This window comes from Oryctolagus cuniculus, chromosome 10, assembly GCF_964237555.1.
Source record: "Oryctolagus cuniculus chromosome 10, mOryCun1.1, whole genome shotgun sequence".
In the NCBI taxonomy this organism is placed as follows: domain Eukaryota; kingdom Metazoa; phylum Chordata; class Mammalia; order Lagomorpha; family Leporidae; genus Oryctolagus; species Oryctolagus cuniculus.
The window spans coordinates 99035965-99051293 of NC_091441.1; the positions used below are offsets into that span (position 1 = coordinate 99035965).

Sequence of the window (15329 nt, forward strand, 5' to 3'; positions counted from 1 at the left end):
AAGCACAGAACCGGAGCCGGGGCAGAGACCGCGTCTGCGCCCCATCCGCGCTGTGACGCGCAGAGCCGTGGGCGGGGCTTCGGCGGTGACACCCAGGGGCCGGGGCGGGGGCCGGCCGCCCCGGGAGACCTAGGCCCAAGAGGGGAGCCGCGGGGCCGCGACCGCTGCAGTGCGTCCGCCGCACCGCTTGGGGCCAGCGCGGGCGGACGGAGGAGGCCGAGCCCGAGCCCGCGAGATCCCAAACCGTGCGGAACGAGGACGCGGTTCGTCCCGGAGCCCAGCATCAACATGTTAGTACCGCCCCCTCCCCACGGGCTCCCTGTCCGTCCCTCCGTGCGCGGGAGGCCCCCCCAGTGGCCTTGCCGCCCGCACACCCTCCCTGCGTCAGTCGTTCCCTCCCAGAGCATGTCAGACCACACACACCCAGAGTCAGCTCTCGAAGCCTAAAAGCTGCACCATCTGTGACTCATTAGGAGAGGGGGGAACCGAGGCACGGGAGCCATCAGCCCCCGAGAATGCCGGAGCCTCGCTCCGCCCACAGTGGGTGGGGTCGGCACTGTAGGGGTTAAGCCCGCCGAGAAGCCCGGGGCTGCTTCCCTCCCAACCCAGGAGTGCGGCTGGGCTGCCTCAGGTGAGGTTCTTAGAGCTCTGAGTGGATGTGTTATTGGTGGGGTGGGGCTGGGAAGGGGAGCAGCCCTTTACGGACCAGCGTTGAACTGGCCCCAAGCTCAGGGGAGGTTGGGAAAAGGAGGCAGGCAGCCCCCTCTGGAGTGCCTAAGCAGGTGCAGCTGTCAGGTGCCCCAAGCACCTGCAAGAAATCCCCCCATCCCCGCACAGACCCTGCTGCCTGCCGGAACTGGAGAGAGGGGGTCACACAATGGGGTTTGGGCACAGGAGACCTGGGCCCCCGACCTGGTGGCCGTTGGACACCCTGTGGATAAAGGAAGGAAGCTGTGGTCTTTATCTAGGGTGGCTAGGAGACTCAGGCCGGGGGGGGGGGGGGGGGAGGCCTGCACAAGCAGCATGGCTGTGTGACTGTGGGCCAGTGGGACCATGCCCAGAGTGTCCCGAGCTGGGCAGACCTGGGTGTGCCGCAGCCAGGAAGAGCGGTCGAGGGGCAAGCTGAGCCCGATGTGGGGGGTGAGTGGGGACCCAGGGCCGCTCAGGCAGTGGCACGGCACGGAGGAGCCGAAGCAGAGCTGAGCGTAGGGAGGAGAAGGGGCATGCGAGTCGGAGGCCGTGCTGGCTCTGAAGCCCGGGGGCTGTAAGTGGCAGCTCTCAGGCCGGCCGGTGGAGTGCTAGAGACGAGATGGTCAGCAAGTAGGCTGCGTCCGCTGTCCTGGTGCAGCAGGGTCCCCGGGAGGACGAATTTGTAGCCAGAGCAGCCTGGAGCCAAGACTTCTGGGCTCGGCAGCGTGCCATCTTTCCAGCGTGGGGCAAGATACGTGAGGCCTCCCGCCCTGCTCCCACAGATATAGGGGAAGGGTCTCATTGAGATCACCTGTGCCATGAGCAGAGTGTGGAACAAGATACAGCCCACCATTCCCCAGTTCCAGGATGCACGACCCACCTTGCCCTCTAGCAGCCCCTCCCTGCCCCAGCCCAGTCCCCCATCAGCCTCGGAGGAGCGCCCTTGTGGCCTGAGGATGTGCTGCTCCCTGGAGAAGAGGGTCCCAACCTCCAGCCTAGCACCGAGCCACCTGCAGCCTGTTAGGAGGTGGTCTTGGCTCCCAGCCTGCCTCAGCTGAGCCTAGCTTCTACATGTAGACAGGAGCTGACTCAGCCCTGGCCCAGCCAGGCTGACCTCTACCCCCGACCCTATACACCAGATGGAGCTGATCCTGAGTTCCAGCCCAGCTGAGCTGACTCTGGATCCTGCATGCCAGCCAGAGTTGACCCTGAGATTCAACCTGACCAAGCTAACCCTGGATCCTGCACGCCAGCCAGAACTGACCCTGAGCCCCAGGCTAGCTGAGCTGACCCCGGATTCCACATGCCATCCGGAGATGACCCTCGGTCCTGGCCCAGCTGGGCTGACGCTGGATCCTGAACAGCAGCCAGAGGAGACCCCAACCCCTAACCTGGCTGAGCTGACCCTGGAGCCTGTGCACTGCCGACCTGAGCTCCTGGACGCGTGTGCCGACCTCATCAATGAGCAGTGGCCCCGCAGCCGTGCCTCCCGCCTGCACTCCCTGGGCCAGTCCTCAGACGCCTTCCCCCTCTGCCTGGTGCTGCTGCGCCCCGGCCACACACCGCAAGCAGTCCCCACTGTGGTGGGCCATGCCCGTCTGTCGCGTGTGCTGGACCAGCCCCAGAGCCTCCTAGTGGAGACAGTGGTGGTGGCCCGGGCCCTGAGGGGCCGTGGCTTCGGCCGCCGCCTCATGGAGAGCCTGGAGGTCTTTGCTCGGGCCCGGGGCTTCCGCAGGCTGCACCTCACCACCCACGACAAGCTGCACTTCTACGCCCACCTGGGCTACCGGCTGAGCAAGCCCGTGCAGGGCCTGGCCTTCACCAGCCGGCGGCTACCGGCCGCCCTGCTCAGCACCTTCTCCAGGGCCCCTCCCCTTCGGCCGCCCTGCAAGGCTCCCAGCCTGCCGGTGCAAGCTGCCCCAAGAGGCCCGAAGGCACCCCCATTGCTGCCACCACCCCCTCCGCTACCTGAGCCCTTGACCACCTCACCCCTGCCTTTAGCAGCGTGCCCCTCAGAAAGTCCGCTGGGGACGCAGTACCACGACCTGAAGGGATGCCCCATATTCTGGATGGAGAAAGACATCTGAGAGCACCAGGCCGAGACAGTTTCTGGGCACCTGGACTGCCTGGCACAGTACCGGCCACAGCCCACAGTCCACACCTCAGTCCCTAGCCCCTGGGGGGCAGCTCTAGCCTGGACGTGTTTCCAGACGCCAGGAGGGCCAGGAGCTGGCTCTGTAGCTCTGGCTCGGAGCCATCCATGTGGCTGAATAAAGGCTTCCACCAGGTGTGGCTGTGACAGTTTTTGTTGACCCCCCCCTTCTCAGGTCCCCATCTCTGTAGACCCAGTTTGGCCCCCGGGGCCATCGATGGGGGACTCTTGGCCTTCACCTCGCCCACTCTGCCTCCCAGGTGGCTGTTCCCTGCCCATTCAGGAGCACCTGTTGGGTATCCGGCCCAGAATTGGACATAGGTAATGGAGAACGAGACAGATAAGGTCTTGACCCCAGCGGACAGATAGGGAGGGAGGGAGTCGGGCAAGCAGTGGCAGGACTCATGCTGGCACCAGGGAGCTACAGCGGCTGCAGGAGCAGAGACCTGAGTGTTGCAGAGGAATTAGGCCAGGCCAGCAAGGAGCGGGAGGAGCTGAGTTGTTGGGGCAGAGGGAGGAAGGCAATCGAGACAGCTGTGTGAGGGAGAGAGACCAGAGGACACGTGGTGTCTCCGCTGATGGAGAACGCACGAGGGGCACTACCCAGGCCAGTGCAGTGTGGCTGCTCCGAGAGGCCTCCACGACCCCTCAGGAACCATGCTCTCCCCAGCCCCTCAGCCTTGGGAGGAGCTTGGGAGCTTTTCCTGCTGTGTGGAAAGCTGTGGCCTCTGAGCCCACACTCTCACTCTGTCTCTCTCTCTCCCTCCCCCTCTCCTGCAGGTTTCCATCCCTGGGGCATGACCATGCAGCTAGGCCCGGCCCTGGTGCTGGGGGTGGCTGTGTGCCTGGGGTGCGGCCAGAGCTGCCTGCAGGCCCCAGAGCGCCCCTTCTCCGTGCTCTGGAACGTGCCCTCGGCACACTGCGAGGCCCGCTTCGGTGTGCGGCTGCCACTGAGCGCCCTGGGCATCACAGTCAACTGGGGCCAGCACTTCCGTGGCCAGAATGTCACCATTTTCTACAAGAACCAGTTCGGCCTGTACCCCTACCTGGGGCCCAGGGGCACAGCTCACAACGGGGGCATCCCCCAGGCTGTGCCCCTTGACTTGCACCTGGCGCGAGCTGCCTACCAGATCTGCCACAGCCTGAGGCCCAGCTTTGCTGGCCTGGCAGTGCTGGACTGGGAGGAGTGGTACCCACTCTGGTCTGGGAATCGGGGCCGCCGCCGAGCCTACCAGGCAGCGTCCCGGGCTTGGGCTCAGCGAATGTTCCCCGACTGGGACCCTCGGGAGCAGCTCCACGAAGCCCGTACTGGGTTTGAGCGGGCAGCCCGTGCGCTGATGGAGGACACACTGCGGCTGGGCCAGGCACTCCGGCCCCATGGGCTCTGGGGCTTCTATCGCTATCCAGCCTGTGGCAATGGCTGGCACAGTAAGGCTTCCAACTACACGGGCCACTGCCGCGCAGCCACCCTTGCCCGCAACACCCAGCTGCACTGGCTCTGGGACGCCTCCAGCGCCCTCTTCCCCAGCATCTACCTCCCACCCAGACTGCCACCTGCCTACCACCAGGCCTTCGTGCGACATCGCCTGGAGGAGGCCTTCCGCATGGCCCTGGCGGGGCGCACGCGCCCCCTGCCTGTCCTGGCCTATGCCCGCCTCACGTACCGGAGCTCTGGCCGGTTCCTGGCCCAGGTAAGTGGAAGGTGAGCCCTTGGGAGGCCAAGGTCTGAGTCAGGAGGCTTGGCCTTCCCGGGGATTTGAAAAGGGAGGTTCCTGATCTAGCAGCTATGAGAGGAAGGCCCTGTCCTGGAGTGTCCAGTGAGGGAGACGTGGCTTAGCTCTTGAAGACCTGGAAGAGTACACAAGGCCCAGCCTATGGAGGCCTGGTCTGAGGGGAGACGTTGTCTGAGTGGACGGCCCAGGAAGACAGGAGTTCGGTACCCAGGGGTAGGCCCAGCTCACGGCAGTGAGCCGAGGCCCCGCTTAGCAGCTCTCTGCCTCCAGGATGACCTTGTGCAGACCATTGGTGTGAGCGCAGCCCTGGGAGCGGCCGGCGTGGTGCTCTGGGGGAACCTGAGCCTCTCCAGCTCTGAGGTGATCACGGCCCCCTTCGGCCTGCCATGAGGCGTGTGCTGGGTCCCCATTGGGGGAGAGGCTACACTTCCGAGCCACCAGGAGCACTGACACACCCCTTCCCTCCTCAGGAGGAGTGCTGGCGTCTCCATGACTACCTGGTGGGCACCCTAGGCCCCTATGTGATCAATGTGACCAGGGCAGCCATGGCGTGCAGTGACCAGAGGTGTCACGGCCACGGGCGCTGTGTCCGGCGAGATCCAGCACAGAAGGAAGCCTTCCTGCACCTGGGGCCCGACGGCAGCGATGGAGCTTGGCAGTCCTTCAGATGCCGCTGTTACTGGGGCTGGGCCGGGCCTGGCTGCCAGGAGCCCAGGCTCGGGGCTGCACCTGAAGCAGCGGCGTGAAGCCAGGAGGCCCTTCCCTGCCTCATCCTGTCTCTGCTCCCGCTTTTCCAGTCCTGGAGGACTCCCGTTCCACTCTTGGGGTCCTGCTCCCAAGCACACACCCCGCTTCTCTCTCGGGTTCAAAGGGGCCTAGGGGGGAAAATGCTTATAAAACCAGAAGCCTTCTGAGATCATCTGACTCCTCCTGACAAGCAGGCAGCCCCGGGGCTGAGTCAGGGCTCCAGCTGGTTAAGGCTGCCAGCTCAAGGCTTTCTTCCCGCACCTCGCTGGGTCCATGCAGAGATCACAGGAGACCCGTCCGGGGCCCCACGAAGCTCTGGGCTGAGGTCTGTGAAGTGCGAAGCTGTTGTCTGTACTCTGCTTTCATCATAAAGTCATTTTGTCTTTCGCTGCCTGAAGTTCGGCTTCCCTCAGTTTTTCCCAGCCCCAATCTCTCCCCATGACCCCTGGACCTCGGAGCGAGCGCCCCACCTCAAATCCCGAGACGCTCGTGCTGCCGGGATGCTTCACTTAGGAAAGGAAATTTCAGAGTTAACGACGGCGCGCTAGTTCACGTCTCGGGCCGGAGGTGGGAGCGCAAGGCATTGTGGGTGCATAGTTCAGCTAAAGCGTAATCGGCTGGTAGGTCCCCAAGAGTGAACTACGATTCCCATGGTGCTCAGCGTCCAGCCGGCGGACGAAATCTGAGCGTGTGGTCCCCTGGGAATCGTAGTTTCAGCCGCGTGGATACGGCCAGGAACCGAATGGCAGAGAACTCGCCTTCCCGGCGACCCCTCTAGCAGGGCGGGGCGCCTCATGAAGATGGTGGCGCGCGCGGCGTGTGGCTCTGGTCTTCTGCCTAAGTCTGAGCGCAGCACACGGGCCGGCGTCTCGCTGGTCTGGAGCCCCCGCCCGCCGGGTCCCTGACCCCGCGCCCCCGCGCCCCGTGCGCCCTCCACCCCCGGTTCCCGGCATGCCCCGCGCCCGTAAGGGCAACACGCCCCGCAAGGGCGGCCAGCGCCGTGGAGGAGGTGAGTGGGGGGCATCGGGCAGCTGGTCAGTGGTGAGTGGGGACCTTGCGTAGGTCCTCGAGGGTCCTGGGTCCCCGGGGGTCCGAGGGTGGGAAATCCTCATCGGCCAGGCCGGCGCACTCTCCCGGAACTCTGCCGAGCCCAGCACGTGCCCCAGCAGGCACTGGCCACGTGTGCGCCCAACTTGAGCGCGCTGACCGCTGCCTGGGGGGTGCCCGCGCTCCCAGCAAGTGACCTCGCCAGCACCTCCGGGCCTCGGTTTCCCCGTTGCTCCTCCACCCCAGTTGTCTGCCGGAGGGGATATAGCAGGGAACCATTCCCTTCGCCAAGCCGTGGTCATTTGACTAGTCAAGGAAGTTGGCGGAGGCCTGGCCTGCTCAAGAGGACTCAGGGAGGGGGCAATTGGGAAGCTACAGGATTGGAGCCTTGGGCCTGGCCTCACAGAGTGGGTGAGTAACCTGGAGCCTTGCGGCAGGCTTGGGACTTGCTTATCAGCATCCACCAGGAGCCCGTCAGGGTGCCGTAAACACATATGTTTACTCTGTGAGGATGGGGTGCCTGCCATACATAGCTTTGACCTGGCCACCGCCCCGGTCGGGCTTGGGTGAGGGAACGCCTAATTAGGGGAGTGAAGTAGTGACACTTCCAGAGGGGCTGGTGCCGGAATGTGTTCACTGAGCAGTGTCAGCCCCAGCCTTGGGAATCGGAGCCCCACCCCCACCCCCGGGGAGGGGCTTCCGAGTGGGTCTGGAGAAGGTGGGAGAGAGCAGGTACAGACAGCAAGTTGTGCAAAGGCCTGGCAGCTGGAGGGGCCACTGCACAGTGGAGCAGATGAGGGGGAGGATGGGCTGCCTTGGCCAGTAGGTTAGTGAGAGCGCGGTGAGCAGGGGCCAGCTGCGGGCTGGGCCTCGTCTCCCAGGCGAAGCGTGTAAGTGCCAAAGTCAGCCTTAGGCCCCGGACAGAACTCACACACGGGAGTGCTCCGCCCTCCTGCCCCTCGGACTCCCCTGTGCTCAGCTGTTTCCTGGGCTTGTGCAGTCAGGGCTCTGCCCTATCTGTTCTTCCCAGGGTTCGAGGGAACCTGTGTGTCCCTGCACCCAAGGCGCAGGCCCTGGAAGGATCAGAGGAAGCTCTAGAGAGTTAGTCTGAAGCTCCCGCGATGCCCCAGAGCTGAAGGGTGGTCAGATGAGTCTGTTGACCACAGCAGGGCCGTAACAAGTCACAGGTCTCCACCTGGTGCACCTGAAAGAGGTGCTTTTCAGGTGGAGGAACAGAGGCTTCGAAGGCTGGGCAGCTGACCGGCTTTGACCTCTCCCGTATGTGAAGCTGGGATTTGAACCCCGAGTCTGCCTGTCTCTGCCATTGAAGCCCCTGGCCCCTTACACTGCCTGCCTTGGTGCGCAGTCCAGGCTGGCAGCTGAACTCCATGACCATGTGCCTGGCCCACTGCACCTCGCTGGGGCCGCAGGTCCTGGGGGACCTGTGCAGCGCCTTCTGCCTTCCCTTGGCTCCCACTGCCCTACAGCAGCAGGCTGTGGCCTCCTGGAGGCACTGCTCACCAAGCCTGCCAGCTTAATCCCTTGCCTGGGCCTCGTGCCTGGTGCTGTCCAGCGGTCAGACGGCCTTCCCTTTCTCTGGCTTCTTGGCCCAAGTCCCCGGCATCAGCCTCTTTGCTGCCAGCCTCGGCTTTGGTTTGGGGGCACATTCTGTCTTGCAGGATCGTGAGACCGGGGGGCGGGTGCCCCAGCCACCCCTCCTCAGTGGTGCAATGCCGAGTACTCCGTTCTCCCCTCGGCAGGTGCCCGCAGCAGTGCCCAGGCTGACTCGGGGTCCAGTGAGGATGAGGCAGCGAGTGAGGCCCGCAGCACCACCAGCGAGTGCCCCAGCCTCCTCAGCACCACAGCGGAAGACAGCCTTGGTGAGAGCACGCGGCCGGGGTGCGGGCGGCCCGGGTGCAGGCAGGAAGCGGTGCTGACCAGCTGGCCTTGCAGGGGGGGACACTGTGGATGAGCAGGGCCCGCAGGAGGACCTCGAGGAGAAGCTGAAGGAGTATGTGGATGGCCTCACAGACAAGAGGTACCCCGGGCTGCCGGCCAGCTCCCCTCCCGGCTCCCTGCTCAGCCCCTGCCAGGCGTGACCAAGGGAGGCCTGCCCACGTGACCTCCCCTCTAACCCACAGTGCCAAGACGCGGCAAGGAGCGCTGGAGAGCCTGCGCCTGGCCCTGGCCTCCCGCCTGCTCCCCGACTTCCTGCTGGAACGCCGCTTCACGCTGGCCGATGCCCTGGAAAAGTGCCTCAAGAAAGGTCGGGCGGGGGTGCGTGGGACCTGAACTGGGCAGGTGCTGCCCCTCGCTGCCCGGGCTGACTGGCAAGCTTCCCACAGGGAAGGGCGAGGAACAGGCCCTGGCTGCCGCCGTGCTGGGCCTGCTCTGTGTGCAGCTGGGCCCTGGCCCCAAGGGTGAGGAGCTGTTCCACAGCCTACAGCCCCTGCTGCTCTCCGTGCTCAGCGATAGCACAGCCAGCCCCGCCGCCCGACTCCATGTGAGTGTCCCTGTGCCCGGGGAAACCCATCCCCCACCTGATCCCCTACCTGGGTGGTGGCTTCCATCTGTGTCCTCACTTCCCGCCTGAAGGGTGAGCCCCACGGCTGGACCCGCAGCTCACCCCTCGCTGGGTCTGTCCTCCCAACAGTGTGCTTCGGCTCTGGGCCTGGGCTGCTACGTCGCTGCTGCCGACGTGCAGGTGAGTGGCCTCTGGACACAGCGGGGCGAGCACCCAGACCCCCAGCTCTACCCCTGAGCCGCTCTCCTTCCTCCCTGCGCCCCTAGGACCTGGTCTCTTGCCTTGCCTGCCTAGAAGGCGTTTTCAGCCGGTCCTGTGGCACGGGTAGCTCCACCAGTCACGTGGCCCCTGCCAGCCTGCATGGTGTGTGTTGTGCTGCCCTGCAGGCCTGGGCATTGCTACTCACCATCTGCCCCAGTGCCCACATCAGCCACATCCTCGACAGGTAGGGACGGCTGTCCACTGGGGAGGGGGGCAGAGGGGATGCCGAAGAGGCCACCAACCCAGGCATGGAGCTCAGCCTGCCCCCTCCCCAGGCAGCTGCCCCGGCTGCCTCAGCTCTTATCCAGTGAGAGTGTGAACCTGCGGATCGCTGCTGGCGAAACCATCGCTCTGCTCTTTGAGCTCGCCCGGGACCTTGAGGTGCGAGGGGCAGGTGGGGAGGCAGGGGGCCAGTGCCTGCTCTACCGCCGCCTGGCCCAGGCTCGAGGCAGGGCTGCCACTGCAGCGGCGGTGGCCCCAGCGCACACTGGCGTGCTGGGTGCCGTGATGGCTCTGAGCAGGGCCGTTTCTGCCCAGCAGAGACCCGAGGACGTGAGGGGCCTGGCAGAGGAGCAGGGCTCTGGAAAGGGTTTGCGCGCCCCACGTTGGCAACCGGCAGAGCTCAGCCTCAGCCAGTGCCCCCCCCCCCCCCCGCCCGCCCGCCACTGCAGGAGGACTTTGTGTACGAGGACATGGAGGCCCTCTGCAGCACCCTGCGCACTCTGGCCACCGACAGCAACAAGTACCGCGCCAAGGCCGACCGGCGGCGCCAGCGCTCCACCTTCCGCGCCGTGCTGCACTATGTTGAGGTGTGTGTGAGAGCACGCGTGTCCTCGGGAGCGCGCAGCCCCGGGCACGGCGGCTAAGCCCAGCCTGCGCACCCCCTCCCCTGCAGGGTGGCGAATGCGAGGAGGAGACGGTCCGCTTCGGCCTCGAGGTGCTCTACGTGGACAGCTGGGCTCGGCACCGGGTCTACACCTCCTTCAAGGAAGCGCTGGGCTCGGGCCTGCACCACCACCTCCAGGTGGGGAGACGGCCCAGGGGCGCCCAGCTCCGCGGCTGGGACAGGCCTGAGCTCCCCATCCTCTCTGCCCCCAGAACAACGAGCTGCTGCGGGACATCTTTGGCCTGGGCCCTGTGCTGGTGCTGGATGCCACCGCCCTCAAAGCCTGCAAGATTTCACGCTTCGAGAAGGTCTGCATCCCGGGCACCTTTGCCCTTCCCCCCGTTCCCATCTCCAGGAGCTGGGGAGGAGGCCCCCCTGGGGCTGTCCACTCCACAGCTTACCAGGCCATCACTCTTTGTCCCGCCCCCCCAGCACCTGTACAACGCCGCTGCCTTCAAAGCCCGGACCAAGGCTCGCAGCCGCGTGCGGGACAAGCGGGCAGACATCCTGTGACGGGGGACCAGCCGGGAAGACTGTGCCTGCCCTTGTCCATGTTTTTAACAGAAGACAGTGCAACAGCTGGCCTCTGCCAGTAATTGTCACTTTATTTTTCTAATGACAGAACCAAAAATAGACATAGGGTGGGCAGCTGAGAACCAGGACACTGGGGCCCTGGCCCTTTGCCCCTGCACTGTCTCAGGAGGCCTGTGCAGAAGGGGACTGTCCCTTTCCTTTCTCAAGCCTTGCTCCCCGAGGTGGCCCACTTCCTTAGGGGGGTGGCAGCAAGGAGGCAAGGCTAGCTGGACTGAATCTGTATGCTGTTTTTAAAGATGATTCAAGATAATTAAAAGAATGCTCAGCTTCCATGCTCCTCACTCCTGGGTGTTTTTGCCAGCCCTCACGCCCAGCCATACCCCGGGCTTGGAGTCTCCCCAGTCTCACCTTTGCCCCGCCAGGCAGCGTCTTCTCAGGTGATCCCGGCTCCTACCGTCTCTGAGAGCCGAGGCTTGACCCCCACTGGGAGGCCCAGCAGAGTGGCAGCTAATTCTAGCTAATTCGGAACCACCCGGGGGTGGCCAGAGGACACTGACAGGCCAGCAGAGACATCCCCCCTGGAGGCTGGCGCCCCCTCCTCTGACCTGGGGCCACCCAAGCAGGACGCACCAGAAAGCATGGCCAGGCCTGGCCTGAAAGTCGGGGGGCACGGGAACCTGTGTATATAAAATCTCACCAAGGACTTCAAGTAGACGTGCTGACCGTGGCAAACACCTGCCAGTGGCAGCTTTATTCCCCCCCACACACACCCAGGCCCCAGGTCCAAGTGGTGTCTCAGCTGGGCGCTTGGGCCTCGCTGGAGTTGAGCCGCCGCAGCTGGCTGAGGCTGGCCAGGCGGAGTCTGAGCAGCGTCTCCTCCTGCGTGCGCAGCGTGTGCGCCAGGACACGCAAGGATTCACTCTGCAGCACTGGGGATGGGCAAGTGGGAGTCGGGATCTGCAGGCCTCAGGCCGCCCGGCCCGCCCTTCATTGCTGCAGCACCTGCAGTCGCTCTGGTCCCCACTGTCACCCCACCTTCCCGCTCCACGTACATACCGCTCAAGTAGACGGCCAGGACGGCAAGCGCCAGGCAGGTGAGGACCAACAGCGCCAGCAGCAGCAGGAACCCCCCACGGCCACACACGGGGCCGCAGCCAGCCTGGGCACACAGTGACGGGGGCAAGACACCCAGCAGCTCGTCCCAAGGTCGAGTCTCTTCAGTCAGGTAGGGGTGCAGTGAGCCTGTGGGGTGAACAGGACACCGGGGTGGGGGCAGTGCCCTTGCTCCCTCCCTGCCCCCAGTGCCTCCAGCCCACGCCTCTGCCCCCTCACCTCCGCTGTCCAGGTCACTGATGGACTCCACTCGGTGCAGGCGCACCTCTTGTACGTGGTTGGGGGCCAGCGGCCCCCTGCTCCTCTGGCTTGGCACTGATGCCACAGTGTCTGTAGGGGCAGTGTGAGGTTGATTCAGCTGGTGTAGCTCACCCCCTCCCTTCTCCCAGGTGGCCTCAGGCCACAGGGGCTTGGGGAAGATGGGGAATAGGAAGGCATTTGGTTCTACGTCCCCTAAAACTGATCGAGGAACGACCCTTGGTTGAGATGCAGGACCACCAGAGACCCCTGTCACCTGCTCTGCACAGCGACAGGAGGTGCACCGCTCCCACACAAGGGGCTTCAAGTACTCCGTGCCTGCTCCTTCAAGCAGTGGGTCAGCCTTGCAGGACCAATCCACGCATGCAGAATTCATCCCGACTCAGTCCATGCAGACCCTGTGAGGTAGCCATCAGGCGGCCCCGTGCCCGGCACCTTCTGGGAAGCAGCTCCATTCTAGCCACGGTGGTGCCCTTTCCCCTGGCCTCGGTCCAGCGAGTAACAGCCTCGCCGTGATGCTGCTCTGCTTCCACAAGGCCTGCTAGGTCCACTTCACTGCAGGACCCTTGGTTCTTAGGCCTCAGCTCCCTCCAGGCATCCCTGTCAGCTACCTAGGCCCTAGGTTGTTTGCAGTTCCGTTTGGAAATCAACCCCCTCACACCCACCATTCAGTGTGCAGGCGCCTCTGTTTCCCCAGAGTTAAGGACAGTTACAGAAGAGGAACACTGATCCAAGAGCAAGATTTTCCTGTGTGTGTGTGTGAAACCTTTCATTAGACTGTCCTCCACAGGAGCTGTCCACAGCCCTCCAGAGTGCAACATCACCACCACTCAGCATCCCCACTGAGGAAATATTTTGCATGTGCACATGTGCTCATTTGGAAGACTAGAAATAGCCTTCCTCCATCAGTCTGATCGGACAACTTCGCCTAGGGAATGTGACCACACTGTGTGTGTGAGGGAGGGAGAGGGAGAGGGAGAGAAAAAGAAAAGACATCTTGATGATCCATTCATCACCTCGGCCTGTGTAGTCCCTGAGGTCTGTGTACTTCCCTTGTGATGTTAATTGTTCAGGTGCATTGAAGTCTAGTTTGTGATTTCTAAATAATTTAATTACATTCTTTTCTGGCTGTTGACTTGAATTTTAAAATCTGGGTCCTTTAAGAGCTCCAGATGCACACCTAGAAAGTAGCTAATAAAGTGGGCAGACACTTCCTGAGTGTGCAGGGACAGCCTTGGGAGCTCTGGATCTGTCCTGCTCAGGCCAGTAACTCACCCCTCCCGACCAGGTCGAAACTACGCCTCGCCCTGCTCCGGAGTACGTCAAACAAAAACGCGGTGCTAGTCACTCTGTCGGGATGCTGGTCTGAGACATACAGTTCCTTCTCTGCACTTTGCTATGCTTTCCCACGCTTTCTAAATCCTACTGGGGAGTCGGCTATAGGAAAAACACACAGTAAATATTAAGACCCCAAATGAAAGCAAACAGCACTACCAGGGCCAGGCTCCCCTCCTGCAGTGCAGACTTGAGAATGTGGTGAGAGGAGCTGGCCAGCCACACCAAGCAGAGTTGTGGGCCAGGGAGCCCTATGCAGGCCCCCCCACACACCCAGGCACTTTCCTGTAGCTTCCTGGATCCCTACTGCTGTGGCCCCTCTGAGCCCAGCACTGAGATGTGGTGGACCCATAAGCATTGTGGGAACAGGCTGCTGACTAGCTGAGGGTCTCTGAATAGGCCAGGGGACCCCAACTCTGAACTAGTGGGGGATGTTTAAGCCCACGTTGGAGGAGGCCAGAAGCCTCTCTGCTTCCCAGTCCTGGCCAAGCGCCCACATGTTTCCTGGAACTAATGTCCACCCCCAACCCCAGCCTCTCTCCTTTCCTGAAGAAAGCTAATAGCCAGGCAGCTGCCCGGATGCCAACACCCACTTGGGCACAGCCCACAGTTGACTTATCCCTAGCAGGCAGCTCCCCCTAATCCTCCTTGCTGTGCTCAGCAGGGAAGCACGCAGGGCCAGAGGCGGGGAGGGCTGCAGGCATGGCGTGCTCTCCCATGCATGGGCTGGGTCCCTTCACTTGAGCTCCACATGAGAGTTAGTGGGGGCCGGCACTGTGGCATAGCAGGTAAAGCCACCACCTGCAAGGCTGGCATCCCACATGAGCACTGATTCATGTTCTGGTTGCACAACTTCCAATCCAGCTCCCTGCTAATGGCCTGGGAAAAAGCAGCTAAGGATGGCCTAAGTGTTTGGTCCCTCGCCACCCACGTGGGAGACCTGGAAGAAACTCCTCGCTCCTGGCTTCGGCCTGGCCCAGCCCTGGCCACTGTGACCATTTGGGGAGTGAACCAACAGATGGAAGATCTCTTCTGTGTGTCTCCCTCTCTAACTCTTTCAACTAAATTTTCTTAAAAAGCTGATGGCTAGTTTCAACAGTGAGGGGAGTGGGACAGAGGGGGTGTGTCCCACAGGGTCACAGGGCTGGGCCCTTGCCCTCCCTCATGGTCATTCTCTCCTACCTTCTTGGGTCTCCTCGGGCATGGCAGCTGGTGGGCAGTCGAGGGGCAGATGAGGGTGCTCAGTAGCAGCAGGACCGGACAAAGGCAGCAGTGGCTCCTCTCAGAGCCTGGCCACCACCTCCCAGCCGGGGCCTAAAATAGGCCTGAGTTCAGCCCACTGGGCTATATTTAGAGGGGGCAGCACTCAGCCAGGGGAAGGGGCGGAGTGACCCACATGGGCCAGCCTGGACTATCAGGTGATGGAGCCAGCCAAGGCCTCCACCAGCGCATGTGCCCAGGGGCCTTCTCACTTCCCCAAACACGCAGAGGTCTTGGGCTTCTCACCCACAACAGCCAGCTTGGGCTCAGCCTGTCCACGTGGCAGCCACGACACGCTCTGCTCTGCTACTCCTCCCAGCAAACACATGACGAGTGGCTACCCACCACGGTGCAACCTGCCAGCACCAGTGACTGCAGGCGGTGGGCAGCCGGAGCCCAGTGACTTCAGAAAACAAGGGTTCCGAGAGCCCACAGATGGGCCGTGCCGGTCAGTGGAACTGCTAAGCTTGTTGCAGCCCTAGGTAGAGGACCAGCCCTGTGTGGCCTCAGTCTTCTCATCTGTAGTACAGCACAGGACCCACAGCTCCCCCCTGGCAGAGTCCACCGAGAATGGAAAGCCAACCTCACGTCCAGACCAGCTAAGGCAGAGCAGTCCCGGTCTTCGCCTTCTGCCCTCTGCCCAAGGACCTCCAGGTTACCCCAGGTCAGGAAGCACAGCTCTGCGGACCTTTGTGGGAGCCAGTGGTCCAGCTGTACACTGCCTGTGGTTGTAGCCTGTGCCCCTCCACCTCCCTGGGACCAAGGCCCACCATGGCTCTGCCGCCTTCA

General features: G+C 63.3%; 4 protein-coding genes across 8 annotated transcripts; 3 read left to right on the forward strand and 1 right to left on the reverse strand.

Moving 5' to 3' along the window:
- Nucleotides 1–155: 155 nt before the first annotated feature.
- NAA80 (N-alpha-acetyltransferase 80, NatH catalytic subunit) lies at nucleotides 156–2978 on the forward strand. Of its 2 annotated transcripts, none has more exons than XM_008260690.4 (2): nucleotides 156–290; nucleotides 1830–2978. In XM_008260690.4, the coding sequence occupies exon 2, from the start codon at nucleotides 1830–1832 to the stop codon at nucleotides 2775–2777; it is 948 nt and encodes a 315-aa protein (XP_008258912.3). In that variant the 5' UTR covers nucleotides 156–290; the 3' UTR covers nucleotides 2778–2978. The 2 variants fall into 2 exon arrangements, with proteins under 2 accessions (XP_008258912.3, XP_002713259.3); XM_002713213.5 differs by lacking the exon at nucleotides 156–290 and adding an exon at nucleotides 502–631.
- HYAL3 (hyaluronidase 3) lies at nucleotides 161–5719 on the forward strand. Of its 2 annotated transcripts, none has more exons than XM_070050785.1 (4): nucleotides 161–290; nucleotides 3623–4533; nucleotides 4846–4935; nucleotides 5046–5719. In XM_070050785.1, the coding sequence occupies exons 2-4, from the start codon at nucleotides 3640–3642 to the stop codon at nucleotides 5319–5321; spliced, it is 1260 nt and encodes a 419-aa protein (XP_069906886.1). In that variant the 5' UTR covers nucleotides 161–290; nucleotides 3623–3639; the 3' UTR covers nucleotides 5322–5719. The 2 variants fall into 2 exon arrangements, with proteins under 2 accessions (XP_069906886.1, XP_051707583.2); XM_051851623.2 differs by lacking the exon at nucleotides 161–290 and adding an exon at nucleotides 507–631.
- Nucleotides 5720–6034: 315 nt separating this feature from the next.
- On the forward strand, nucleotides 6035–10904 carry IFRD2 (interferon related developmental regulator 2). Its single transcript, XM_002713212.5, has 12 exons — nucleotides 6035–6331; nucleotides 8130–8249; nucleotides 8323–8407; nucleotides 8511–8635; nucleotides 8715–8872; nucleotides 9023–9073; nucleotides 9160–9338; nucleotides 9430–9535; nucleotides 9826–9963; nucleotides 10050–10178; nucleotides 10253–10348; nucleotides 10473–10904. The coding sequence occupies exons 1-12, from the start codon at nucleotides 6274–6276 to the stop codon at nucleotides 10551–10553; spliced, it is 1326 nt and encodes a 441-aa protein (XP_002713258.3). The 5' UTR covers nucleotides 6035–6273; the 3' UTR covers nucleotides 10554–10904.
- A 389-nt stretch (nucleotides 10905–11293) lies between these two features.
- LSMEM2 (leucine rich single-pass membrane protein 2) lies at nucleotides 11294–14764 on the reverse strand. Of its 3 annotated transcripts, XM_008260687.4 has the most exons (4): nucleotides 14463–14764; nucleotides 11907–12017; nucleotides 11631–11816; nucleotides 11294–11503 (listed from the first exon to the last, which is right to left on the reverse strand). In XM_008260687.4, the coding sequence occupies exons 1-4, from the start codon at nucleotides 14482–14484 to the stop codon at nucleotides 11370–11372; spliced, it is 453 nt and encodes a 150-aa protein (XP_008258909.2). In that variant the 5' UTR covers nucleotides 14485–14764; the 3' UTR covers nucleotides 11294–11369. The 3 variants fall into 3 exon arrangements, with proteins under 3 accessions (XP_008258909.2, XP_008258907.2, XP_069906888.1); XM_008260685.4 differs by having other exon boundaries at nucleotides 11294–11816; nucleotides 14463–14728; XM_070050787.1 differs by lacking the exon at nucleotides 14463–14764 and having other exon boundaries at nucleotides 11907–12467.
- Nucleotides 14765–15329: the final 565 nt, after the last annotated feature.